We start from the raw sequence: 17,893 nt of genomic DNA, 5'->3' as shown, positions 1-17,893 counted from the left end.
AAGAACCAAATGAAGGGCTAAAACTACAAATTAGACAACTGAAGAATAGATTACTATGTTAGAAAGAGATCAAAAGGAAGTAACAAGACCAAAGCACAAAATCGAAAAAGGAGAAGTGAAAGAATGGAAAGAATCAGAGTGACATGTGGGAAACAGTGAAAAACTTTAACATACGTATAACTGAAATCCTAGAAGGAAAAGAAAAAATGGGGCAGAAGCACTACAGATAATGGCTGAGAAATAGCCAAAGTGGTAAAAGACACCAACCCATAGACTTAAGAAGCTCTGTAAACCCTAAGGACTGAAAAACCAGACCCAGGCACATCAAAGCAACATTGTTAAGAAGCCAAAGAGGAGGGGTGCTTGGCTGGTGCAGTTGGTTATATGTCCAACTCTTGGTTTTGGCTCTTGGTCATGAGATCTTGGCCCTGCCTTGGGCTCAGCCCTCAGGGTGGAATCTGGTTAAGACTCTCTCTGCACCCTCACCACTGTGCACACACACTTGTGCATGCTCTCTCAAATAAATTAATAAATCTTAAAAAAAAAAAAAAGCCAAAGAGGAAAATCTAAAGGACCAAGAATAAAGAAAAAAAGATATATTACCTTTAAAAGAACAACTAGACTGATAGCTGGCTTGTCAACATTAACAATGGGAACCAGTATCTTCAAAGTACTACTATCTTCAAAGTACTACTTAGAAAGAAAGTAACTACCAATCAGTTATTTTATACCAACAAAAAACTCTTCCAAAACGCAACAAAATTAAGACATTTCTGACAATCAAGAAAGGGGTGCCTGGCTGACTCAGCTGGTAGACCATCTGATTCTTGATCCTGGGGTCATGAGTTCAAGTCACACGTTGGGTCTACTGCTTGTTTGCTTATTTGATTGTTTGCTTGCTTTGCTTACTTACTAGCTAACTAAAATAAATAAATAAATAAATGAAAATTTTTTAAAGAGAGTAAGACAGCTTATGACCAACATACCCAAAAAGAAGAAAATACTAAAGGATGTTCTTCATGGAACAGGAAAGTAATTCTGGATGGAATGTTAATAGGAAGAAATGAAGAGTCATGGAAAGATTAAGTACATGAGTAAATCTTTATGGATACTGACTATATAAAGTAATATCATCTTGTGGCATTTAAAACATGTGAACAAAAATACCTGAGAGGAGGTACACCTGGGTGGCTCCGTCAATTAAGCATCTGCCTTTGGCTCAGGTCATGATCCCAGGGTTCTGGAATAGAGTCCCACATCAGGATCCTTGCTCAGTGGGGAACCTGCTTCTCCCTCTGCCTGCTGCTTCCCCTGCTTGTGTATGTGCTCCTGCGCTCTCCCTCTCTGACAATAAATAAATAAAATCTTAAAAACCTGAGAGGAATTCTATATCTAAGATGTAGCAAGTCAGAAAACACTGCTTTTGAGTTAGTAATAAACAAAAGCAAATAAACTACAAAATAACTTCTTTTTCTTTAAGATTTTATTTATTCATTTGACAGAGAGAGAGACAGTGAGAGAGGGAACACAAGCAGGGGGAGTGGGAGAGGGAGAAGCAGGCTTCCTGCCAAGCAGGGAGCCCGATATGGGACTCGATCCCAGGACCCTGGGATCATGACCTGAGCAGAAGTCAGACGCTTAAAGACTGAGCCACTCAGGCTCCCACAAAATAACTTCTTAAAACGCATTAGAAAACTCAGGTCCCAGGGCAACCAAGCAGGCTGAAATCTAAAAACAGACCTCCAAGGAGACAGGAGGCATGCACTGGCTCATCTGTAACATGACAAATGAAGACAAGAAACAGGGTACCACATAACCAAGTAATAAAAATTCTGCTAAAGTTATCAACAAATTGATAAAGGCTGCCTATGGATAGCATGAAAATATAAAACCTCTGGGACTCAGAGACACAAGGGGAGTTCACAACCACCCACAGGCTCTTCTCCACAGACCTCCCCCAAACATTCAGAACAAAGACTGGAGTTAGGGCGAAAGACCAGAGAAAACCTCCTTTGGTTGGATGCTCCTGGACAGAAACCCTCAAACGTATAGAAAGCACAAAAAGATCCTCTCCCTTACTGAACAAAATCCTCAACCTGTGTGGGGGCATTAAATCCCGTCACCCTCATGGCACAGGTTAAGACCTATTGCTGTTACAGAACAATGCTAAGTCTCCTAACGCTGAGGGAAGGGCAAATAAAGTATCCTGCACGAGGCCTGTCAGATATAAGGTAAAGCAAGAATCCCATAGCAAGAATCCCATAGAATCCCAAGTGATCCCATGACCACTGAGAATGCAAACCCCACCACTGAGAACAGCAGCACTGGAAGTAAGACTATGGTAGACCAGGGAACAGAGAACATTCTTGTCCCCCACCGCCCCCACACACAAATAACCACAAAACACATATTTAAACTACTGAAACACAGAGATAACAAGAAAATACTGGAGGCAGGAATCTTTTTACTTGGGTTCCATAACAGCTCAACTGTAGAACTTTGTACTATAATTACTTGGGCCTTTGTTCAATTTTTCCAATAGACTGTGAGCTGTTCAAAGGTAAAGAACTGTAACTATCTCTACATCTCACAAAATCCTTTGGCCGTAAGAGGTAAAGTATGTATTAAATCATAATATGAAGCAAAATGACAATATATTATAATCTCCTAAGTTTCTAACACCCCTTTGTTTTCCCAAACATAAAAAGCCCATCCTTCTACTACATAGCTAAATACTTACGGATTGGGAATCAGCTCTAAGAACAGAATCCAAAACATTTAGCAAGAGAAAGGGCAACAGAGAATAAGCAAATCAGTTCTTTACAGATAAAGAAAACAAAGGCCCTGAGAGGATGAGACATTTTTCATTCAGAATCCTCATTTGTAGAACTTTGCATGCCTTGCACAGATGGGAGCCTTGGTTTTGTTTTATTTCAAATATAGATTTTGTTTTAGCAGTGAGAAGCAGCTCAATAATTTCCTAGCTAAAATCCGAAGATTTAGACTTTTCAGAAAAATTTCAGTGAAGAGAACCTTAAAATTTCCCTAAAACGGGAATCTTCTGGAATGAGCTGACTTTAAAATATTACCAGTATTTCTGAAATAGGAAAAAAGAGAACAGCACTTAACTCCAAGCAACTAAATCACATATAAAACTTGTATCTTTTAATGCTCATTATGTAATTATCCAGGGTTTTGTTGTTTTTTTTTTTTCACTAAACTAAAATACAGATGGCAGCTATCTGAATTTCACAGGACGCTTCTATGAGAAACTGGTCTTCAGAAAATTCCCAAATTGCTCTTTGTGTGAAAGTATCAGGGAGAACCAAAGTAAAGAGCCATCCTCTCATTTTAACCATCCTTATTTATCCTGATGCTGCCTCACTCAATGGTCAAATGTGCCTCTCTTTTCAAATACTTATCTTTCAGAGTAAGAATAAAATATAAGAGTGATCTCTAAAGAAACCTGGCAAACTTAAATATCACAGCTACTAAGCAGACTGTCAATGAAAAATTACTTGGGATGATACTGCCAGTACTATATATTAAAGGGTCATAACTTATCACTTTATTTTAAATTCTAAGAGGGTTTAAGAACTGTTGACATCCAAAAACAAGTAATCTTATTTTGGTCACTGAATCATAAAGAAAATGCAACCAAATCCTGATATCCTAGACACTACAGTACATTGCTCATTGTACTTCCCCTCTGCTGAGCTGCAGACAGAAGGAAGATAAGGAAGGAAGGAAAAGGGTTTCTTGACAAGGAGAGAATAAAGCACTTACACTTCATAGGACTTTCTAGCCACAGATGCCAGGTGCTACCCACTGAAATCCAGGCTTGGACTAAGCTCCACATTTCTGAAAGGACCATCTCAACCGAAGCCTGGGGCTCAGAGTCAGCAGGAGGAAGCTGCAGCTCCCACCAGCAGCACATTTCAAAGAGGCTGCAACAAGAGAACATTTTCCATTTAAGCATCTAATTCCAATCTCCCATTTCACAAAGCAGTAGCAGAACAAGCCTTTATATCAGTCTTTTCAAAAGATATTTCCATGACTATGTGATGAATATGAAGCAGGCTATGGCCCAGCAGTCCTTTCACTAACATTCTCTAAGTCTTTCATTACACTTCACAGCAGATCCTAAAAGTACTTGCCCTTTCCTTTTCTTTAATGGTGCTCTGTTGCTAGAAGACTCCCTTCTACACCAACAGTTCTAAAACTGCTGAATCAACCTAAATCACTGAGCAGGCGGGCTGTCAACAATGCAAGCACATACCCAGACAGGAGCCTAAGGATCCATTAGCTGCTAAGAATTGGAAACGGATTAAGGCTGCTAGTTAATCCTACAAAAAAAACTCCTCAAATTAAGCAGAATTACTTAAAATACTTCACTGAGGACAGAAGAGCTCTGGCAAATAGAAAATGAAGTTCTAGAAATATAAATATTCCAGTGAAATTTGAAAAGTAACACGAAAGTGTCAGGTTGCTGTACTTTCTTAAGCATTTCAATTAGTGAATAATGTATTTACTACATAAAGACTTTTAAAGATTTACAGTACATTGGGGGAAGAGACTAAGAGTAAAAAGACAAAACCCCCCCAAAAAACTATCAGTCCAAGAACACAAATCTTTAGACATATACCCTATAACAATGTGGTAAAGAAGTAGAAAACCAGAATTTCCCAAATCAAGAAAAAAAAATCATTCCCATGAGACAGATTAAAAAAAAAAAGAGTAAGTCTAATTTACTTGAAAACAGAGAAAGGAACTTTTTAAGTTGGCCAACTATCTTGAGTCTTTGTATCTAATGTTTTATGAGGATTTTACAAATACAGGACAAACTGCTAGGTCTGTCACAAGTTACTTTCTGATGGTTTTCTTAGCAGGGAAAGAAAATGATTTGAAGGAGTATTAAGAAGAACTATGGCGCCTAAAAGATAATCATTACTACCTAAAAACTGTATTTTTCAAAATAACGTGTTTTGTAAGATGGCCTGAAATGCAGAAACCAAATGAAATGAACTTAGCTAAGTCTACGACCATACCACCCTGAACGCGCCTGATCTCGTCTGAACTTAGCTAAAATCTTCACCAAAGCAGTGATAAGTAAACAACTCCCATCTTTAAAACCAGAGTGTAAATGAAATACAGTCACATAAAGCCACTAGCCAGCTCCCATACCCACAGAATACCCTTGTGTGCATTAAATAACTTTTCTAGAAGCGAAAAGGCTTATGTATAAAGACAAACTCAGTCAATTTAAACATTTTCACAGCTATCTCCACAATAATTGAATAAATAATTAATAGGGAGATACTGTTTCCCTTATGGGAGGGAAGAGATTCCTAGCTAAAAATACTTCTTTAAAAAATCATAAGCTATTTAAAGTCCACAAGAAACTTCCAAAGACTCTTCAAGTCAACTTTCGGAAGACTGCAGCATTCATATGCACTGTTCTATCTTGATTTCAATGAAGGGAATCAGTAAGACCAAAGGACAGCACTGAATCCTGTGGCCTCCTCAGTTTCTGACGAGATCCCCCATGTTTCTGGGACAAGCATTTTCGAATAATTCTGAGCCCTAATGAACACTGTCAAATGAAATCTGGCTCAAATATGTGACTGTCAGTCACGCATAATATGGTACTAAGAAATCTTGCCAAAATATTTTCATGACAAGTGTAAGAAAATCCCTATCCAGGATTTAAAATCCTCAATAACCTAAGTACGTGAACATTAACCTCAAGAATGGCCCTGAAAAGAGATAAACCTGGATCCATAAAATCAACTTTGCAAGTGACGAAAGCATGCATTCCTTAGTAATCATTTTACTTGCCTGCTTGCCGTGGGCCTTACTAATTATACTAGGTAGTCCTACTTTAAAAGTAGGAAATGCTGGGGCGCCTGGGTGGCTCAGTGGGTTGAAGCCTCTGCCTTCAGCTCAGGTCATGATCTCAGGGTTCTGGGATCGAGCCCCGCATCGAACCCCGCATCGAGCCCCGCATCGGGCTCTCTGCTCAGCAGGGAGCCTGCTTCCCTTCCTCTCTCTCTCTACCTGCCTCTCTGCCTACTTATGATCTCTGTCAAATAAATAAAATCTTTAAAAAAAAAAAAAAAGTAGGAAATGCCAAGCTTGAAACCATGTGAAACAAAGCTGAGGTAAGTACTTCCTAAAAGCCAAAAATATAGAAAACGTATTTCCTTTCATCACTGGTCTCTATTCCTGCCCATGTGAGCCAAGTTTTATAACAACTCGTATAAACCAGAAGAATGAGGACATTATCAGACATGTTAAGCATATGTTAACACTACGCTAAAGATTCAAGTTTTTCAATCTTATATGAATGTGAAATGTCTAGCTTAAAGTATTCTTTACAAAAAAAAAAGTACTGAAGTTAGAAAACTCTGAATCCTTACATAAAAAACATGTATATTTTCAGGTCTAATTCCAAATATATTCTTCTATTCTAGGGCTATTTAAGTATTATAATACTATGGCTGAAACAAAATACAAGAAAACAATGAATACAAAGGAAAAACTGAAAAGAACTGTGGTATGGGCTTGAGACAAAAATAAGTAAATACATAATGTAAACTCCATTAACAGAAAATTTCTTACCAGAAGAAAAAAAAACAAAGTTTCATAATATTGTCATTTTGGAAACTCGACCAAAAAGGAAAATTAAGTCAGTATTTTTAAGGAGTTCTACATGCCAAACGCTACAAAATTTTCTCCTTTAGCAACACTATGAACTTCCAATAAAGAGAAATAAAGCTTCTATTTGAGACGTCACCTGTGCAGCAGTAAAACACTCTCGGGCAGTTATTTCAGTACCAGGGTGCACGCTAGAAAAATACAGGAGAGGTAATCTGAGCAATCTCGACTTCCTATGAATTAAATTTGTTTTTAAGTTCAACAGAGCTTAGAATTCTGTTAACATCTGGGAAACAGTATGGCAGTTCCTCAAAACAAACAAACGAGAAAACAAGCAGAATTACTGTATGACCAGCAATTCCCTTTCTGGATACATAACTGAAAAGAACTGAAAGCTGGACTCCAAAAGGTCTTTGTATACCCATGCTCATAACAGCATTACTTGCAATAGCCAAAAGGTAGCAGCAACCCAAGTGTTCATTGACAGATGAGTGGATAAACAAAATGTGGTATGTACATTATTATTCAGCCTTAAAAGAGGATGAAATTCTGACAAATGATATACTATGGATGAACCCTGAGGACATTATGCTACATAAATAATCCAGTCACAAAAGTTGAAATACTGTATGATTCCATATATATGAGGTACCTAGAGTAATGAAATTCAGAGAGATAGAAAGCAGGTTGCTAGGGGCTGGAACACAGGAAGGGGAAAATGGGGAGTTAACTGTATTTAATAAGTAGAGTTTTATTTTTACAAGATGAAAAAGTTTGGAGATGGATGGCGGTGATGTATGCACAACATGAATGCACTTAAACCCATTAATCTGTACACTTTAAAGTGGTTACATGGTGAATTTTATGTTATGTAGATTTTAATGCAATTTTTAAAAAGGAATGATCATGAATGAACCTTAAAGACATGAATGAACCTAAGTGAAATAAACAAGACACAAAAGTACAAACAGCCTAAGACTGTACTTGTGTAAGGTACCTGGGATAATCAAATTCATAGAGACAAAAAGTAGACTGGTGCTGCCAAGGGCTGGAGAGAAGAGGGAATGGACAGTTATTATTTAATAGGTATAGAGTTTTAGTGTGGGAAAAAGTTCTAGAGTGAAAAAGTTCTAGAGACCAGTGGTGGTGATGGCCGCACAACAACATGAACGTACAATGCCACTGCACTGTATACCTAAAAATGGTTATTTATGTCATGGATGTTTTACCACAGTTAAAAAAATATATATGCAATCTATTTTCCATCTTCCTTACAGATATCAGTGCAATCAACATGAAAAAAAAAATGAAGAACTATCTGGAAAGCTTTGGAAGAAAACTGTGTTATAATTAGAAAATGCAGCACTACCCTGATAATTTTATATCCTGAATCGCACTACCAACTCTGGTCCAAAGCCTGGGGAGACAAGAAATAAACTAATCCAAACATGGATGAATGCCACCAGCTAACAGACTACCATGCCAACATAAATACCATCACAAATTCTCACTCACAGTCTCCAATACACCAAAGATATGAAATATCTGTATTTGCACTAAGACTTGGAATGTGGCAAATAAGGAACTGATTTTAACTTTTATTTAATTTTAATTCATTTAAGTAACCACAATAGCCATCTGGCTAAGGGCTACCATAGTAGATGACCCAGCCAGATTATTAAACTCTGGAATAAAGGTCTCTGGTTTTTATCATTTATGTGTTTCCAGTTTTCAGCAATGCAAGACATATAGTATTCTTATTCATTGAATTAAATGACCCACAGAATCTGTAGACGAGGGGCGCCTGGGTGGCTCAGTGGGTTAAAGCCTCTGCCTTCAGCTCAGGTCATGATCTCAGAGTCCTGGGATAGAGCCCCGCATCAGGCTCTCTGCTCAGCGGGGAGCCTGTTTCCCCTTCTCTCTCTGCCTGTCTCTCTGCCTACCTGTGATCTCTGTCTGTCAAATAAATAAATAAAATCTTTAAAAAAAAAAAAAAGAATCTGTAGACGAACATTTTGTCTTTTCTAGAAGGCTTTCCTTTCAAAAGCATGCCATGTTTTAAGAGTCACTTAACTGGAGGATGAAAGCATAAGCATAAAAAAGCCCAGATTTTCAGGTAAGTCAAGTCAATAACTGCAATTGCTAAAAGAAAAACCAAAGACCCTAGGTTTTTTGAACTACGCTAAAGAATCAAATTCCAGAGAGGAAAATTATTAAGAAAGAAATGTGAAACTGACATTCCATGACCCATGACTTTCCTGACAGGATATTTAGAAGAAAATTCCCAAGGATATGTGACAAACCAAACATGACAATGTCAACTTAGTCCATCAGAGCATTTCATTTGATTGATGCTTTTTATGATTTCATCATTCCTTTTCAGTTTCCAGGCTGAATATAAAATTTTTGAGGTAGGGGCACCTGGGTGGCTCAGAGGGTTGGGCCTAGGCCTTCGGCTCAGGTCATGAGATCATGAGTCCAGCATTGGGCTCTCTGCTCAGCGGGGAGCCTGCATCCCCCCTCCCTCTCTGCCTGCCTCTCTGCCTACTTGTGATCTCTCTGTCAAATAAACAAATACACAAATCTTCAAAAAAAAATTTTTGAGCTAACCTCTGACCAACAGATTATCTCTATAACAGTCTCCTTATAATCTAAATTACAAAATTAGAGGGGCACCTGGGTGGCTCAGTGGATTAAAGCCTCTGCCTTCGGCTCAGGTCATAATCTCAGGGTCCTGGGATCGAGCCCCGCATCGGGCTTTCTGCTCAGCGGGGAGCCTGCTTCCTCCTCTCTCTCTGCCTGCCTCTCTGCCTACTTGTGATCTGTCTGTCAAATAAATAAAATCTTTAAAAAATAAATAAATAAAAATAAATAAATAAATTACAAAATTAGAACAAATGCACAGCATAATTCATTAGCTGTACAAAGAGATGGTCTTACCTTCTGTTGCTTGCTTTCTACATGGTCTCCTCACTTGGGTTACCAGAGCGGACAAAGTGTTCAGAACGGTTCCCTGTTAGATAGGCTTTTTTTAAGATCTGTCTCAAAATAACTTGCTTTATTTTAAAATACTCTGGATATTAGTGATACCTGCCTATCTCACACATCAAAACAACGGCTTTAGGCTGTTTCCAAGAATTTTGTCAGAAAAAAAAAATTTAGAGTAATGAATATAGATTCTTTGGCAAATGGTTATTTTATATAAATACCAGAAAAAGAGAAAAGATGCTAACTTATAGAGCATGGACTAAACCACATCTAAATTATATCCTTAAACCAAATCTATAGTCACCACGTCATTAGAATGCTACTAAATGACTTTAAGATTAGTGAAGGGAGAGTTAGAGGGAAGTGATACATCTTTCCAAAATGTGTATTCTTCAAAACGGCTTTCCAACAAAACAGGCAAATCATTCCTTAACAACAAACTTAAAATTAAAACACTATGCCTGTTACTACCCTAGAGCAGACTTTTAATCTGTATTTAGTGACTACTTCGAGAAAGCTTTATTGAGTCAAAAAGTTCCTCCCCCTTTCTGTATCCAAGTCTTTTAAAGAATATTTATTCATTTGAGAAAGAGCAAGAGAGAGCATAAGTGGGAGGGAGAGGGAGGAATAGAATCCCTGCTGGGTTCGATCCCAGGACCCTAAGATCATGACCTGAGCTGAAGGCAGATGCTTAACCAACTGAGCCACCTAGGTACCCCTCACAAAGGTTGTTTTTTGTTTTTGTTTTTGTTTTGGGGAAAAAAAAAAAACGGATGGAAACACTGAACACAACCTCATAGGAGGCTGAATAATATTGTTTATTTTCAATTACTCATGGGTATGGTAGAGAGAGGCAGTAAAAATAAATGAAATCCATAAAGACACATTTGAGATACCAACTAATCCCTTCGGAGATACCTACAAGCAGCTATTCTTTAACACACATTTTTTTTTTTAAAGATTTTATTTATTTCTGAGAGAGCAAGCACAAGCAGGGGAAGGAGCAGAGGGAGAGGCACAAGGCAGACTTCACACTGAGCATGTGGGGCCCTGAGATCATGACCTGAGAAGAAACCAAGAGTAAAATGTTTAACCTACCATCCAAGTGCCCAACAACACACTTTTTTTTATTTTTAAGATTTTATTTATTTATTTGACAGAGAGACAGATATCCCAAGTAGCAGAGAGGCAGGCAGAGACAGAGGGGGAAGCAGGCTCCCCTCTGAGCAGAGAGCCCGATGTGGGGCTCATCCCAGGACCCTGAGATCATGACCTGAGCAGAAGGCAGAGGCTTAACCTACTGAGACACCCACGGGCCCCTCAACACACATTTTTAAGAAACTTTGTGTCAGGCATCTTGATCATGCTTTCTTAATAACCATTAAAGTATTCCCTCAACTGTATCATATATAAAAACGATTCTACAATCTAGTAGGGGGAACAAAACAGATTTTCAAAAAGGTAAAAAAAAATTACAAATGCAATTATATAAAGTGCTCTAGGTGTTCAGTGGAGGCAGAAATTATCTTTATTTGAAGAGAATCAGTTAAGGCTTCAAGAAGAAAGAATTCAGGCTGGGCTTTGAAAAGATGGATTAGTTTCTTCATTAGAAGACAAGATTGGTAAAGAGTAAAACTACAGAGGTACGAAAGAATTAAGGAAATAACAAAATTGGACGGAGGAAGCATTCTCTACCACCTCCCTTCTCCTCCCCACTATAACCATTTGCTTACTGTGGGAAATACTACAATTATGTGAATCCTGATAGGAAGGACCCAGTCAAAAGGGAATCTGAAGATGCAAGTGATAGAATAACCAAGAGATCAAGGTTCCTAAGAATTCAGAAAATGAGATGCAGGGCACCTAGACCTGACAGGAGAAGGGAGAAGCAGTTGGCTATACATGCTGAAGTTTTACCAAACCAGAGGTGAAGGGCTGATGGTATAGTATATATAAGAAAATTACTAAATGACAGACATTGTAATCCAAATCAGACAGAAGTAAAGACAAGACCTAATGAAGAAACAATAGGAGCCAGTCAACTGAATAAGGTTTTCATGAAATTCAAGAACTAATTCAGGGATTTGTTTAACATGATTGAACTGACTGAACACCTTTGTTTGCCCACAAATCTCTTCCAAAAAATCCACTAAGATCAGAGTAAAGAGATTTTTAAAAAATGCGGGGGAGAAGGGACACCTGGGTGGCTCAGTTGGTTGAGCAGCTGCCTTGGGCTCAGGTCATGATTCCGGGATCCTGGGATCGAATCCGGAATCAGGCTCCTTGCTCAACGGGGAGCCTGCTTCTCTCTCTGCCTCGGCCTGCCACTCTGCCTGCTTGTGCTCACGTGCTCGCACGCTCTCTCTCTCTCTCTCTCTCTCTGACAAATGAATAAATAAAATCTAAAAAAAAAAAAAATGGGGGGCGGTGCCACAAGGACAGAAAGAATGGAAACATGACTGAAATTAACAAAACTGTGAAAACCAGAATGCTAATGGAAGAGTTAACCATCTTAGTAGGTCTGAAAAAGTTGAAATTTTTCAGAGGAAGGACAGGATGAGAAAGGGGAAGCCAAGAGGGCAAAATGATTCATGTAGCAAATTCCAGTTATGCTCAGGAATTAAAAGTACCAGGTACATCTGAAGGCAGATGCATAGGTGGAACAAAAAACAAAGGAGTGGGTTCAAAATCTCTATGAGCAGTTAGACTGAGATTTTCCTCCATGACTGAGTGGCCAGGCTACCATCCTCCCACCATCACCGAAGATTCAAGATTTACTTTGGAAAGATTGATGCAGAGGGACTCTGGACTCTTAGCCAACAGACTCACCTAAGGACAAGAATATCATATTGAAAATAGATTAAATTAAAGCCTACATATTTAGTGGTAAGATCCATACCCTGATTCATTCTCCCACCTGCCACTGGCAGCCCCAGTTATATCCAGAGAATAGCTCCAGGACAAAAGTGATTCAAGAAAAAAAGACCAACAGAAATACAAGGGAGAAGGAGTAAAAGTTCCCTTCTCAACTAGCCATCAAATGAGGGAGCAATCCAAGAAAAGATCATGAGATCCAGGATTCAATGCATCTGACACAAGAAAGAGAAAATAATTCCCCAGGAGCGTTAAACAGAAATCCCAGGACAACAATTATGCAACAGACCTGGAGAATAACAAGGTCAGACTGGAGCAGGAAGATAGAGACCTCTAGGGAGAGGTTTCCTTCTACCAAAAAAGGAAGCAGATTACCAACGTGAACACAGTAAGAGAATATTTACATACTCAGAGAGTTTTGAACAAATTATTATAGATATATAGAAGATGAAGCATATGTGAAAGAAAAAGGTAATGACTACCACCAGGAAAAGAAAACTTGCACAAAAAAAGAAAAATTACCATGTTATATATGCTATGTGGTTCACAATGCATGTTGTGTGTATTTAACCAAAACTGATAGACCTATGTTAGAGAGATGCAACAGGCCTTTTTCTTGTAAAGTTACCACTTTATAACTTTTAAAAGTTTTAAAAGTTTATTTTAAAATATTTTAAGTTTTAGGGGCGCCTGGGTGGCTCAGCTGTTCAGCATCTGCCTTTGGCTCGGGTTGTGATCCCAGGGTCCTAGAACTGAGCCCCATGTCAGGCTACCTGTTCCTCGGGAAAACCTGCTTCTCCCTCTCCCACTACCCGTTTGTGTTCCCTCTCTTGCTCTCTGTAAAATAAATAAATAAAATCTTTTTAAAAATAAAGTAAAATAAAATATTTTAAGTTTTAAAATATAACTACTTTTGGGGGGGGATTTCTGTTTGTTTGTTTTTAATTGAGGGAGCATGTGAGTGAGGGGTCAGGGTGCGAGGAGAGAGAATCTTAAGCAGGTTCCCTGCCCAGTGCAGAGCCCCACGCAGGGGCTGGATCTCACAACCCTGAGATCATGACCTGAGCCAAAATCAAGAGTGGGAAGCTTAACTGACTGGGCCACCCAAGTGCCCCATAACTTTTTAATTTTGATAGAAATTAAAATTATAGATTTCAAAAATTTTCAAAAATTATAGATCTCAAAAAATGCCTACAGGTTACTTGAATTCTTAAACCAACAAACTGGAAGAGTGGGTTGTGATCAGAGCAGATACCTGAGTTAGTGATGTAGGGGGCTGGTGATTTTTTTTTTTTAAGTAGGTTCCACACCCAGCATGGAGCCCAATGTGGAGCCCAACTTGAGTTTTAAACTCAAGACCCTGAGATAAAGACCTGAGCTTAACCAACTTAGCCAGCCAGGTACCCGCCCCCTCCATTATTTTAAGTAAGCTCTACACCAACATGGGTCTTGAGCTCATGACTGCAAGAACAAGGGCTGCATACTCTACCAACTGAGCCAGCCAGGCACCCCCCAGGCTGGTGACTTTCCAAAAATGACAAGATTCAGGGTACCACTGTGTGACCATGTGGCTGAGTTAGTGACTTGAGGGGTTGGTGACTTTTTACTAATGAAAAGATCCAAGATGTGACACTGTAACCCTCAGGCTGAGAAAAGGAAGTAAAGGAATTAGGGGCTGAAATGTCAGCTGAGTTGTGAACCCGGTTGCTGAAGTTGCCTAAAAATGATGTGGGAATGCACTAGATGTTTTCCAGATCCACTTTTCCACTCTTCCTTATTGCTTTTCGCCCCAGTATGTTGACCTATGTGGACTATATCAACAGGTTCTGGTGTCCCCAAGCTTTTGGTTGGGTTTACTCAAAGAAGAATCCCAGAAGTGTAGGGGAATAAGGTCAATATATTTATTCCTCCAGCCCCCTCCTTGAAAAATCACTGCTACTCCTCTCAAGGCAGCCAACTCTGCTCAGTGGGGAGCCTGCTTCCCCTCCCCTCTCTCTGCCTACTTGTGATGTGTCAAATAAATAAAAATCTAAAAAAAAAAAAAAAAGCTTGGGAATATAAAATGCAAAAATAAGAAAGGTAAAGTCAGCAAGATCACCAAGTATACACACACACTTATATGTATACTTCACCAAGTATACATATAAAGCACAGAAAAACTAGGTATGAAATTTAGAGGAAAATGGGGCACCTGGGTGGCTCAGTGGGTTAAGCCTCTGCCTTTGGCTGGGGTCGTGATTTCAGGGTCCTGGGATCGATCCCCACATCGGGCTCCCCCTATTCTGCTAGGAGCCTGCTTCCCCCTCTCTCTCTGCCTGCCTACTTGTGACCCGTCAAATAAATAAATAAAATCTTTTTTAAAAAATTAGAGAAAAGAAAGGCACGTGAATCAAAGAATGCAGAGATACAATAGGTTTACCAGGGTGAAATTAAACCCCTAAACCCCTCACCGGATGTTCACACAGACATATGGAATAATCAATGCAGGATCTTACAAAGAATCTAAAAAGGGGGAAAAAACAAGGTTAGAGAACAAACGTGCTGCAAGATGTGAACTGCAAGGATTTTCTGAAACCAGAAACTGGTATTTTTTTCTTTACATCACGTTGTACTCCAAACACGGAGGAAATTCACGTGTAAAAGAATCTAGAAACCTGAGAAGTTTCGAGAATAACAGACCCAAACTATCACTGTTCCTTAGTGAAAAATCAGTAAGGCACAATGAAGTGCAAGGCTAGGACTAGGATGGAATTGCCAGACCCCAACACTGGGACACCAAGAGGAGAGGGATAAAGCATCCGTTAAGTGGAAGATGGAGAAAGATCGGGACTGGATTTGACTGAAGGAAGCTACACGGGAAAGCAGGGCCTAAGAAGCAAGCAGCAAGCGTAAAACTTAAAGAGAACCAGATCGTTGCCACAAGCGAGTACGGGACCTACAAATCAGGTTGTACGGGGTGGGGACAGGGCCAGTTCGCGACCGTCCAGCTGAGACTCGCTTCCGAAAAGCGGCGTAAATGTAGCCTCGCAGCCCCACCCCGCGGCGGCAGCTCCTCCCTAAGGAGCATCTCACGAGGCCAACCGCCGGGTTCAAGCTCGAGCTCGAGCCTAGGACCCACCCCGCCCTTGCCCCGCGGCGCAGAACGGCCTCGCAGGGCCCCTCACCGAACGCTGCAGCTCCCCAAGCCAAAACGAGGCGCGCTCCTTTCCGCTGGGATCTGGGTCGTGGTAAAGCGCCTGCACTGCCTGGTATACGAGCTGCAAAGTCGGCTTTGCCCCTTCCATGGTGGTGGCAGTGGTAGCGGCAGCGACGGCTTTGGCTGTTCTCCCGAGGCTTCTCCGGTTGCTCCGCCTTCAAGCTTCCTCACTGTGTCGGCCACGGCCGCTCCCTGACTGGCGCCATCTCCTCTTTGGCCGTTACCAGGGCAGAGGAGTTCCCGTGCAAGTTGCCCCCTCGGAAACAGAGGTTAGATTGTATTCGGGTTCCTTGCTTTTTTTCCTATCCTCCCACTAGACTCCAAACTTCTGAGTTCAGACGCCAATACTCGCCTCCTCACCCACTGAATTGCCCTCAGAAGTCTGTCCCCGCGCCACACAAACCACGCAGTATACCCAAGGCGCGTTAACCCGGACCGGAAGCTGAAGCACCAATATCTTTGGCACACTTCCGCCGGGTGCAGCTCAAACGCCCTCCTTCCCAGCACGCCTCCTCTTGTCTCCCCGCCCCCTCCCGGAAGTGTCCCTGTAGGGCCAGAAGCCGGGAAGAGGCAGTCGGTTGTGGTTCTCTCAGTAACTTGCTTACGACTGGAGCGGTATGACCCACGTGTGTTCCATACCTGAGCCGCTCTTCCGTCCTTGGCAGTGGGTCCGAGGTCTGTCCAGGGATCTTTTCTGACGCCCTTTGACAAGGCGGCTCAACTAAACCATCCGTGCAGTGTCCACAGTACTGAAATGCAAAGATGACTGAAGACAGGGTGTCTGCGGACTCTGGTGGATGAGACAGACACGTAATCAAGCAATGTGCAAAACTGAAAATATGTGCTATACTGAGATGAATCCAAAACGCCTACAATCCCTGCTCAGCCCCTTGTCTACTAAGTTCTTAACCCAAAAAAGTAGTTTATTCTATTGCTCAGGACACTCTGAACTCCAGAGTATTTACATACATCTTTAGGGTCATTTATACATTGAATTGAATTTTTGTGTATGTCTTTCCGAATCAAAAATCAATGCTCTAACAGTTCTCAGTTCACAAAAGAAAATAGGAATCCTGGAATCTGCATGCTGAAGAAATTTTGGACAAAAGTATTGTTACTGGATTTCAGAACATTGCTGCTAGTCCTTTTCAATAATAAATGCACTATTTGATGAATGCTTAAAATGTGTAAAGCACTGTAGTTAAAAGATCTGATAGAATCCTTTTGACAGCTGCACCAACTAAATCCCCATTTTATTTCTTTATTTTTGAAGATTTTATTTATTTATTTGACAGAGTGACAGGGAGAGAGAACATAAGTAGGGGAAGCAGGAGAGGGAGACGCAAGCTCCCTGCTGAGCAGGGAGCCAAATGTGGGGCTGGATCCCAGGACCCTGGGATCATGACTGAGCCCAAGGCAGACACTTAACCAATTGAGCCACCCAGGTGCCTCTAAATCTCCATTTTATATAATAAGAAGTAGGTAATGTACTTTGCCCAAGGTTACACAGTTCTTAAAGTCAGGATTTGACTGCAAATCAGTTTCACTACCACAAAGCCTATTAAATAATACAATTCCTATCAGCCTGTGTATTCATTTCTGAATTGTTATTGTCAACATATCTGAACTGCCAACATCATAATGGAAACAGTGTTACTGCACAGAATTGATATGATTTCAGAGAAAAAAGAAACTTGATACTCTGGCAACCTAATTCATCCATTCATTCAGAAAAAAAATAGATCATTTTGGTCTCGGTCCTCATGGAGTTTATAGTCTAATTGCAATTCAATTCAATTCAAAACAATTTAAAAGTTCTGTGAATATTCACAAGCTAAAGAATGATGTTGAACCTACCTTGCACATAAATGAAAAAATAAATCCCAGAATCTAAATGTAAGAGCTAAAACTATAAGACCCTTGGAAGAAAATAGGACTGTATCTTCATGATCTTGGATTAGGCAATAGTTTCTTAGATATGGCACCAAAAGTGCAACAACAAAAAGAAAAATAGATAAATTGTACTTCATCAAAACTAAAAACTTTTGTGTGTCAAAGGGCACAATTAAGAAAGTGAAATAAGGGGCCTCTGGGTGGCTCAGTGGGTTAAAGCCTCTGCCTTGGGCTCAGGTCATGATCCCAGGGTCCTGGGATCAAGCCCCACATCGGGCTCTCTGC

General features: G+C 40.2%; 1 protein-coding gene across 2 annotated transcripts in view; it reads right to left on the bottom strand.

Annotated features, from left to right (window-relative positions):
* TNPO3 (transportin 3) overlaps positions 1-15,976 on the bottom strand; it is an 82,871-nt gene extending 66,895 nt beyond the window's left edge. The window contains exons 1-2 of one of the 2 annotated variants that reach the window (XM_032869528.1): positions 15,684-15,797; positions 3,787-3,947 (exon numbers count right to left, since the gene is read on the bottom strand). Coding sequence is in view for 1 of the 2 variants with exons in the window: in XM_032869520.1 (XP_032725411.1) it covers positions 15,684-15,803 (120 nt within the window). In the remaining variant the exon portion in view is untranslated. Of the gene's footprint in view, positions 1-3,786; positions 3,948-15,683 lie in introns of both variants that reach the window. The other variant, XM_032869520.1, reaches the window with a different exon arrangement.
* Between the last annotated feature and the right edge of the window lie 1,917 nt (positions 15,977-17,893).

The sequence above is a fragment of the Lontra canadensis genome, unplaced genomic scaffold, assembly GCF_010015895.1.
Source record: "Lontra canadensis isolate GAN:19392208 unplaced genomic scaffold, GSC_riverotter_1.0 scaffold2, whole genome shotgun sequence".
In the NCBI taxonomy this organism is placed as follows: Eukaryota; Metazoa; Chordata; class Mammalia; order Carnivora; family Mustelidae; genus Lontra; species Lontra canadensis.
The sequence above is the reverse complement of the archived record's forward strand: the minus strand, read 5'-3'. Positions and strand labels throughout refer to the sequence as shown.